General features: G+C 35.8%; 1 protein-coding gene across 3 annotated transcripts in view; it reads left to right on the top strand.

Moving 5' to 3' along the window:
• Positions 1-3,627: 3,627 nt before the first annotated feature.
• The window catches only part of LOC112145705 (immunoglobulin-like and fibronectin type III domain-containing protein 1), a 22,554-nt gene continuing 15,231 nt past the window's right edge, over positions 3,628-10,950 (top strand). The window contains exons 1-2 of one of the 3 annotated variants that reach the window (XM_024271091.2): positions 3,628-3,782; positions 6,441-6,518. In XM_024271091.2, the coding sequence (XP_024126859.1) occupies positions 6,470-6,518 (49 nt within the window). In that variant the 5' untranslated portion in view covers positions 3,628-3,782; positions 6,441-6,469. Of the gene's footprint in view, positions 3,783-6,440; positions 6,519-6,554; positions 7,638-10,950 lie in introns of those variants that run through there. The other 2 variants (XM_036211978.1, XM_036211977.1) reach the window with 2 other exon arrangements.

Genomic DNA, 10,950 nt, shown 5'->3' on the forward strand with positions numbered 1-10,950 from the left:
CATTTGCTTTTGTGATTGCTAAGCTCCGTTAAAGTTAATCATTACTACCAAACTCCAAATGTAGAAAAGCAGTAATCTTAGAGAATATCTAGATTTTGACTATTTCAATTGCTGTTAAAAATAAACTATTTATAACACTGATCTCGCTGATTTGTCATCTAAACAAACACAGGAAAATCTAATCAAGCCACGTTTTCTTACACCATTAGTTCCACATTTGCTCCATGATTAGTATTTACTTTTTTATTCAAAACCTTATTTTAAAGTGATTATAATTGACTATTTCCTATCATGGTTTAACCTTTCTAGCTAAGTGTTTGTTTGTGCTCTTCAGGTCTAATTTGTGTATTAAAATAGTGGAGTAAAATGATTTGTTATTCTTTGGTAGGTATGCTATCCATCAGACAAGCAGGTATTTAAAGAGCGGGAAAAAGGAAAATTAAATAAGCAGGTGTTTGTTTTGGCCAGAATGGAAATAACATATTTTGTCATTGTTTTTTCTGCTCAGCAAGGAGTTTAAGTAGTGCTTTGTTAATGTGCATTTATTACATTTGCAGGGGGAAAAAATCAAGACAAGGCTCCCTTTTCCCTTTTAATACAAGATGAACATCATGTTTTTCCCTGCACCACTGATCACGGTGATGATACAGTAAAAGCCTGCCAACACCTAGACATATGGTATTAAAATGCCAGTCTAAACCCCATTCTCCAGCCTACCAAATTTGTTTACATCCTACATAAGGTGAAAAACAGGTACTTTGACATGCTTATAAAGCTAAAACCTGAGGTGAGATAAACATAAGCCCAGAATGACTCTGGTCAAGGTCCTTTCGTGCATGTTCAGTTGAGTAACTCTGTAAAAGTGTAATTTATCTTAAATTGGGTTTTCCACACTGTTGAGTCCATGACGGAACATGATGAGCTCCCCTTTAGGACCAGAGGAGTGTGGAAAGCAAGCGTTCAATTATTCTGGAGTTGGAAGCTTATGTGCTCCTTTTTCATCAATGGTTGAGCGTGCGCTTGATTCACAAAAGGTAAAACGATGTATTTACTGGTTCAGAGGTCAAACAGAAGCCAAGTCTTTAAAATGGAAGATAAATGAGAAGTGCTTCTCAAAAGTTCTCTGCAGACAGACTCATAGACGGTGCAAAATCAGTTCAAACTCAGGTGGAGGAAGAGGAACATATTTACAGCCTGTAATTAACTGCCTGCACCACCAAGAGCACAAATAGAAAATGTGTTTTTTAAAAACATTAATTATGTGTATTACTCTCCCCAGGCAATAAGTGGCTGAGAAAATCTTTTTTTTTAATCGATTTTGTCTTGGTTGGGTTGTGAAAGGGTTAAGTAATTTCTGATTTATCTATATGCTGCTGACTCGATGGACCTCATCAGCCAGTCGCCTCTTATAAGGACTGGAGGCACCAAACCTCTGATCACACGGCACGCTTCCTTAGGCAGTCAGTCATTAGACCTGGTTGATAAAAACGCCGCCCTGATTAAGCAAATATTAAAAATCTCTAGATGGAAGGCACCTGCAGGAGGAAAGCTGTTGACCCACACTCTTTTATTTTTTTGCTGGTGTTGGTAAGTAATGAGAAAGTAATATTCATTTTTTTTTATTTTTTAAAGAAAAAAATGTGCTAATTTAAAAAGTTAAGCAACCAAATGGAGTTTTCACATGGAAAAAAGAACAAAATTGCAGTAAAAAACCCTTTAAAGTTCTAAACTGACTGAGACATCTCGACATGGAGAAGTGAGATGATTGAGTGAACGGATTTTGAGGAGGGAGTGGAATGTCAAAGAACAGATAGATATAGATGGGAACTGGAGGGGAAAGGAGGCAGGTAGGAGGCAGTGCGAGCTGTGAGACACACCATTAGGAACAGATGCTTTGAAAGAGCCACTTGGCATGGGGCCTCATAACTTGGAGAGTATTTGACGCCGTACTTGAGTATGTGTCTGAATCTGTGGCCACAGTGCAATAAGGGCATCCATCAGTCACGATGCTGCTATGACCTGCTGAGAGTCACTATCTCACATGAAAGTTATCACGGGAACAATTATAGTGTAAAAGAGAACAACTTTGGTCTATAAGAGTATTTGCAGTGATAGTTTGGATTAAAAAAAATACTTTGATTGTATTAAAGCAAGATTTAAAGAAAAAAAATGAATGGTTTTAAATATTTTTTTGAGGAACAAGAAGAAGCATAACGAAAAGCAGAAATGGTCATTTTGAGACTTGTTTAAGCTTCAAGTCACTGTTGGCCTTTTATAAACTCAGGATTTTCTTTTTTAACCTTTTTCTTTATTTAACTCTAAAGCGTGTGTCAAAGTCAAGGCCCGGGGGCCGGATCTGGCCCTCCGTGTAATTATATCCGGCCCTCCAAACCATTTTCTTTTATTGTTATTAAAGGCCCAACGTTATCTTGCGCTCATTTCTTACTAGTATGTGGTACTAGTACTACTAGTTGAAAGTTAATTAAAGTTTAAGTTGATTCATTCTGGAATAATATTCCTCCCTTTTTTTATTCATAGTAATTACGTTTTTAAAAATGTAACTTACATGTACACTTGTGGTGGGCTGTCGGTCTGTCCAGGGTGAAGTCCCCTTTCATTAGCTAGGATAGGCTCCAGCCACCTCATGAATCCAAAAAGGGATTAAGGGGGTTTGGAAACTCAATGAATGATTTCCATGTGGAAATGAATATGGTTGCCTTAAATTGACATTATTGTTGCTCACAAAGCTAAAGAAAAAATATTCATTCATCAATTACCATGTCTTTGAAAGTCATCTTGATAAATGTATGTTTGTGAAAACGCATATATAACCATTGTTCATGACTTTATCATCCTTCAAAATGTAAACACATATATATTTGAAATGGCCGAACATAAAGACATCAAGTAATCAAAGAATTGCCTATGCAAATCATTGCACGCACCCCTCTTTAAATGGTCACAGACCTGTGAGGCCCTCCTGGAAGATGACACTTGTCACTTAGCAGAATTCTTTATGTACAGTGTATCAGATTTATGGTTGTTGTTGTGTGAAGTCAAATTTTACTGTGTGGGCTGTAAAGTTGCTGGTATGCAGTAAAATTGGCATGTGACTAAAAAAACACTTTAGAAGGAGGTCTGATTTTATCAGAAATTGGTGTAAAAATATGTGATTTTTCCAGATTTGTTGCATAATATATCCATGTGTCTGAGATGTATATTTTAAAAAATCACACAATGATTTATGATTTCACTCATTTTTTTTAACAAACATTTCAACATTAATTTGTTGCATTTCCATTCTTAATTTAACATGGCGATACACCATAGATCATATAAATTATCTTGGTGTTGTACTATGGCAACTTAAACTGCTATACATTTGCACCATGCGACCCATTCTTGACGTTAACCTGATTTAAACTTCAACTTGTAACCCGAGGCTTGTAAAAGTGAAAGCTCCCTCCTCATTTGTGTCATTTAACCTGTTTTATAGAAACAAACCAACAAACAATCTTTAAGGAGGTACTTAACCTACCCTGTCCCCCTCCCTCCCACTCCGAGCCCCCCTACTTGCTCCACCGCCCCCTCAACCTCCAATGTCTTTGGAGTCATCCGTACCACAAAAAAGCCTAAACAGCTTTTAGCAGTCACCAGGTCTGAGGGCTGGAAAAGCATCAAGCACAGCACTGAAAGGATCTATTACAGTGAAAAATTTAGGGGAAGGCAGAGAGCGACCAGACTGCTGTCTGAGAGGGAAGAGCACAGTGAGGACGGAGCAGGTAGGTGGTCCTCAAAATGAAGGCTGGGGGAGAAAATGCACTGAACAGAGCAAAGAGCAGAAGCTGCAAAAACCTTTTTTGTCTGCTAACTACAGCGAGATAAGTGCAATGCATTTGCCATTATGGCTGGGGATGGCAGTAAGCAGAAAGGATCAGAAAGTTAAAACATAAAGTTGTGCATGTGTGGATGGTTGAGACTTCCATTTCATCCTCAAATATCTGTGCTTACACTGAAAAAGCAAAACTACTCTTTATGAAATACGAATTTAATAGTAGATTCTCAGATTATTAATTCATAAACATGTTTTTGAAATTTCTCTAGATTAAGTTACACACATAGCACAGATTCCATAGAGTAAAAATCTATATTGCAAGGCATGCTGCTTCTCAGTTTGAATTTCACTGCTTTAAATCTGGGAGGCTGGATCATGGCAATATGGTCAGAGCTGTGAGGTTGTGGGGTGATGACTAACTTTAGATGGAGGTATCAAATCAATATGTAACCCGAGATCCAGGGACCTGCCAGAAGGGAGTAGGTAGGAGTTTGGCAGAAGATCGATTTCTTTTTACTTTAAAGAACTCTGCAGGGTTACAGTTCTTTGCTTGGCCTCCTTTAAAACTGTTAGGGTAAATAGAAACGATAAAAACATTTCATGAAATACGTTTATGGAAGAAAGCAGATTACCCTGAGGATTACTAACTGCACAATTTAGATTAGGTCACTTTTTTTTTTTTTTTAAATGCATCACGTCACAGGACCTGCTTCCAGAAGCTGAATAAAAAAGTACATCCATGAGGCAGTTCACGTTGCACCATTAGACTCAAAAAGACATTGGCAAAAAGCCTAGTTTTGTTTGAGTTACAGAGCCGAAGCGGCCTTCCATCTTGTAATCCTATTCTGTAGCCGGGGAAATGCAAAGCATGCAGTCAAGGACATTTGAGAAGCTTCCAAGTGCCATTTCCAGAGTATGTGGTCAGTGCAGAAGTTATCCGTAATGCATGTAGGAGACTCAGAAAATATGTCATGAACTATTTTCTGATTTGAGTGGTTGATCTGAGCTATTTTTCCAAGTTGGTGTTAGCATAACAATGTTTTCATGTACTATGATTTTTTTGTTTATTATTTTAAAAGCATTTATTAACGTATAGTGTAAGAAAATAAGCTTTTTTTTAAAGAAAAAAAAGTGAATTTGTTAGGCAGTACGGCAATGAAAATAAATAAATAAAACACTATTTTATTTTGTAATCTGGCATGCATGCTATTTGTTCCTGTAAACATGTGACCCAAAGTGACAGTATGGATTTCAAGTTCTTTTTTTCCATGCGCAGTGAGAATGCTAAACAGCTAACATGTCAGTCAAACATTATTTTTATTAGTATAGTATTAGTATAGATACACTTAAATTATGTACAAAGTTATGAGTCATGTCTAGTATTACGCTCTTTCTAGTGCGTGTCTTTACTTTGTCACTATTTAGGATCTGAAATAAATAAAAATCCTCTTTGTGTCATTTTAAGTTTACACCCAAATGTGACATTAGGTGCAAAAGGTGATCTTTTTGTAAAAAAAAAAAAACATATAAAACTAATGAATACATTATTTTTGGCACTAGTTTTTTTATGTCAAACACAGAGGTGCAAATATTTGTCCATAGGGTGAAAATATCAACGATAGAAATTATTGTCAACAACTCATTAAAGACATAAAAGCAAAACACTGAAGATAATCTGCATCTGTGACTGCAGACTTTTACAATGTAAATAAGTATACTTTTTTTGGGGGATGTAGTGGGAAGTAGGAAGTCCATATTCAAGTATTTTTTCACCGATTTTTTTTTTTTTTTTTTTTTAATGGTTGTAATGATTAAAACATTTCAGGATGTTGTTTGTTGAACACTTTTAACTAAAAATTATAATTTATCAGGTTGCAATAGCACAAGAATTAGAATCATAAAATCCACTATCAGAATCTTTAGTTTAATCCAGGGCATGTTTAGTGTTGTTGGACTAATGTTTGCATGTTTAGTGTTGTTGGACTAATGTTTTTACAACATATAGGTGACATATGTTATGAATTAAATAAAAAAATTTGACAATGAATTAATTTATTTGCAAGTGCTTAAAAAACTAGATGACACTGAACAATAATACAAATTTACATAGAAAAAGTAGAGGACAAAATCACAAAAGACACAAAAATTGGATTCTAGTGTAATTGAGAAAATGCCAACTAATCTCCAGAAATTGCAACTGTTTTTATTTGTTATTTGTGCCCATTGATGAAAGTATTTGAACCCAAATCTATCCCCACATGATAGTTTCTGTCGGGGGGTTGTGTTTTGCACTTGAAGACAAAACCTTCATCTTTTTTCCCTCCTAGAATGCTTCAGCGTGAGTTGGTCTGAGTTAACATGTCTGTAAATGACTCCTGAGAGAGTTTAGGTCAACAGCTTCTGCAAGTTAAATCAGCTGCTGCCTCTCTCTGGCTGGATGGAATAACTGCACTAGTGGTGTAACTAAAAATACCTCCCAAGACATCCAGGGCAAATGAAGCCACTTGTTGATATCCATAAACCCTTTGAGTATCATGTGCTTGTTTTAAAAAGGACTTTAATTTAAAGGCCAGCAACCAGAGACATGTTTTTCTTCCCTTTGCAGAGCCTTCTGAAGCTCAGGAGTCGTTCAAGATGTGGAAGAAGACAAAGGAGGCTGACCAGACTGCCACTGGGCAGGCGGGTAAGTGTCGCAATCAATCAGAGGTTGGTGTTTGAGCTGTCTCCACCTCACTTTCCTTCACCTCATCAATGACATGGACTACATGATCCCTTTTGAGTTAGTTTAAACCACACAGCCTATAAAATCCTATTTTTTGAGAATTGTATCTATGAAACACAAACCTGCAAGATATGGAGATCACTGGCAAGACTCACAACAAGATGACTAGAAATGGATTATGCTAAATCAAGAAGCAAACTTCTGATAAAATACAGAAGAACAGCAACAAGGAGAAGCAACACAAAAAAATGTGGACTTTTCAAATCCCTGCACTTCAACAAGGATGTCAGGAAACCTTGACAGCAAAGACTTTTTCTTCTGTCTGGACAAAGCAGCCATTACCGCTTGTGAATAGATATTTTTCTACACAGAAAAGAAGCTTTTACAAAACCACTCTGATTTGAATGCTGCGGCTGAAGTTTCTCCACGCCAAGGACAGAACTATGAAGAGGAGGGCCACCGATTATCTGTCATGTCAGAAGCCAGAAGTTGGGATCCAGATAAATCACTGAACAAAGCCGAGTCGGGAAACAAAAGCATCTCGTCTTCGTAAAATGCAAGAATTCCTCAAAAGATTTAATGAAACACACACTCGTGCTGTCACAAGTTAACAGCAGTTAGATGACCATATAGGCTCCAGATGAATTCGAGGCTTGTTTAAACTTTCTGAAAATTATTTTTTGAAGTATCTCAAGCACTGCACAGGATCATCCTGAGATGTCTGCCATGAGAAAACGCGTAAGCAAGTTTTGTGTTGAGTGTAATCGAGGGTTGCACAGCACAACCACCTCACATGCTGCTGCAACACCACAATGTCATGTGTGTCTCTAACAATCCTGTCTTTTTATTGCGTGACGTGTCTCTGTATATCTCCAGTCTGTCTGTCCCTGTGCATCCCATTTCTGGGACATACTGTACATTGTGGTCTTGTGTGTTTATTAAGTGTTGATGATCCTGTCGAAGTTCCAGCCTGCCATGGTGCTTTTGTCAGGATTCATATCTCCCTGTCCTTTGCCCTCTCCTGCTGTCACGTTACGTGTTAATTCGACGGTTCTGACGGAGCTCACCCTCACTACAAAGGTACGCGAGCTGACAGAAGTCGATTCCCGCTGCTGTATACATGCATGAATCCATGTTGAGTTGAGTGGGGTGCATGTAATATGTTTAGGTCTTCAGTGACCTGTGAAAGGTGTCATCCAGACATGGATGATACAACTTTCAGTCACAATGGAAGCATTTAGTTGTGACACTTTCTGTGTAAACTATTATATCGAGAGGGAACAACAATTTATTACAAATATTTATATCATTTAAAGTGAAAATGCCACTTTTCTTTTTTTTTGTAAAAAACCTCAATTCATGTCAACAATTAACAAAATCTTACTCACAAATCCAAACATGTAAACTCTATACATTGTAAAGATCTTCAAACTTATAAAATAGGTGAACTTGGACTTACATTTTTTCAGTTATTTATAGAGGAGATTCAATTTTATTTAAAAAAAGGAGACAAAAAGTCTGTGTCAAGAAATTACTAAAGTTAAAAATTAAGAATAAAAATGAAAAAATAAGCTAAATATATACTTGAATTTAGTTTTTTTATGGATAATATTTTGCACAACTAAGTAACAACAAACAACAGTCATGCATTTAATTTCAACTACTTATAAACAGCCCTTATAAATCTTAAAAATCAAGCAGAACTAAATAAATCACAGTTGTCATGATCCTTTCAGAACAGTACAGATCAACAGAAATCAATTGAGTCTGGTTTATTCCAATAAATTCAGAGTGAATTAACTATTTTAGGAGTAGGCTTTTTTAAGTGACTACCGCGATTCATCAGAGGGGTTTTGGTGTGATTCCCATAATTCCAACAGAGATCAGTGGAGAGGAAAAATCCCCCTGTAAAGAAGATTACAAAGAAACCTCCAGCAGAGCCAGACTCAGTATAATAGTACATTTTATGACGTGATTAACAATAAAAGCACTGCATTTTAAAGGTCATGACCTTAGACTGAACACTCAAACGATCAAAGGTGGGAAAAAAGGAAAAAATCTCATCTAAACTTTGTGTGACAGAAAAACAAAACACATTTGGCTCCTAAAAAAATCATGTTAAGCAAAAATGAAGCAGTAAAAACTCATTATACAATTCTAAAAAAAACTATTTGAAAGACAACTCAAGTCCTGCAGTGTCTTTAAATTCCTACAGCTGATGACCAAATACTCTTCTGCTGTTCAGTGATAGCGAGTTCCCACATCTTACAGCTATGCTCTTCCCTTCAGTGATTGTTCTGCAAACAGCCCATGTGCATTTAGATAAGATTAAATATTTTTTTTCTGTTTTATCACTCCTACCCACACAGCATGTTAAAATAACCCCACAGTCTTTTTAATCTCTCTCAACTGAGTTTCCACCACTTTTAATATTGACTTTTGGCAGATCTATAGACTGAACAAATTAAAATATGTATCTTCATTTGATGGAATACATTTAGAGATGCAACCATATTTTATACCAATCTGATTATTTCAATACTGGAAAGCAGACGTTTTTTTCTTACATAGTTTAGGAATTTTGTCACTGCATTGCTGCAGAAGATATGTTATACGCAAAATGTCTTAATTTATGTGCTCTAAATGACTAAAATAAGTCATTTATTATTCATAATAGCATTTTTCCCCCTGATAGCAATAACATATATAAATACATAAAAAAATAAGGCCAGAAAAGCAGGATCACCCTCTCATTAGCATTTAAGGATTCTGCTCTCAAGATTGCTAGGGGTCAGTTCCTCCACTCATGAGGGCTTCATGGTGCTGCACTTCAAATATTGACATGTGAACTACATGCACAGCAGGGCATTATGGGAATTATTTAAAGGTTACTTAAAAAAAAAAAAACATTTAAAGATTAAAGACTTTTTAAAGCTGATTTTATACATTTAATAACAAAAAAAATGGTTATATGTAACTTCCAATAGCAAATCTCCTATTAATATCACATGTTAAATCAGTTAAGCACTAATATTTAAGGAAATGCACTAAATTTGCACTATAATCCCAAATGTTTACTGTGTTTGGAAATCATGTGAATACAGAAACCCAGGGAGTCTATATCAGGATTAAATGCTACCAAATCCAAGAACTCTGCAGTCTATGAGGCATAGTTATTCATAAAAACAGCTTCTGGTTTCACTCAATTGGGTGAATAAATTTGTTTTCTCTCAAAAGGCTTCTGACTGTCCTGTGGCTGTTTTCTCACAAAAAGCATTTTTCAATTTATGCGCACTCTGTGTTTACCATGTTCTCAGGGTGCAGGGTCAGGGCAAAGCAAATGCACAAGGAGAGCAGAGTAGGTGGGAATGTAAATGCATTGACTAAAGCTTGAGGTTCTTGCAATAAAAAAAAAAAAAAATACACAAAGGTCTAAGATTTGTGCAAGTATTGAGAGCGAGGTCAACAAACCCTTTTCAGAGTCATAGTTCCAACAAAGCAAGAATTTAATTTGATTTAGTAAACTTTGCAAAAAAACTCAAAATATTCTCTAAAAACTTAATACATTAAAGTAGATGGTTTTGATATATGGTTGTGGCATTTACAACAATATTCTGTCTTTATTTTGTCTAGGAAAATAAAATGTATTCAAGTTTTTGCTTAAAATGTATAAAGTCAGTCGGATGAGTGACTCAACCTGAGTGTTTTACTTCTTTTTTTTTAATTTAAGTAAAAGATATGTGTTTTTTAAGCTTGAGTGACACAATATTTAAAAATAGCATCTTAATAAGACATTAGCTTATCTTATCATAATGTATATTCATTCTATAATGTGTTTTTATGAAGGTAATTAAACCCAACATATATGATGACTGATTCTATGTTGTTTGATTGGAGAATCCCAGCTGGAGTCTCACTTTTTATTTATTTGGGTTTTAACCAGAGGTCTGCAACCTTTATTGCTAAATAAATCACTTCGACTAGTTTCTTTCTGACCAAAACCCAGTAAAAAGCTGTGAAGTTCAGAACTATCCCTGCTTTTGAAGCCAGAAAGGCATTTATTTACAAAATTGAGCTTTTAAAGTTTGCAATAATTAAATTGTGGTAGTATTATATTTTCTATATAGAACATTTTTTTTATAGCAGAACATTCAAGTTAATTTCTAAATAAAATACACTTCATATCAAATAAGATTCTCCCACTGCAGCAGATTTACTAAATCCATGACCACCAAACAGCATTCTCAATCAATAGGATTTAGGTGATGCTTTTTCTTCTTTTATTTTCAAATACTCAAACATTGGTGTAGAGCAGGGGTCTCAAGCTCAAATCAGCCGGGGGCCGCTGGAGGCGGAATCTAGTTGAGGCCGGGCCGCATCAGGATTTTCATAA

This window comes from Oryzias melastigma, linkage group LG5 (assembly GCF_002922805.2).
Source record: "Oryzias melastigma strain HK-1 linkage group LG5, ASM292280v2, whole genome shotgun sequence".
NCBI classification, from domain to species: domain Eukaryota; kingdom Metazoa; phylum Chordata; class Actinopteri; order Beloniformes; family Adrianichthyidae; genus Oryzias; species Oryzias melastigma.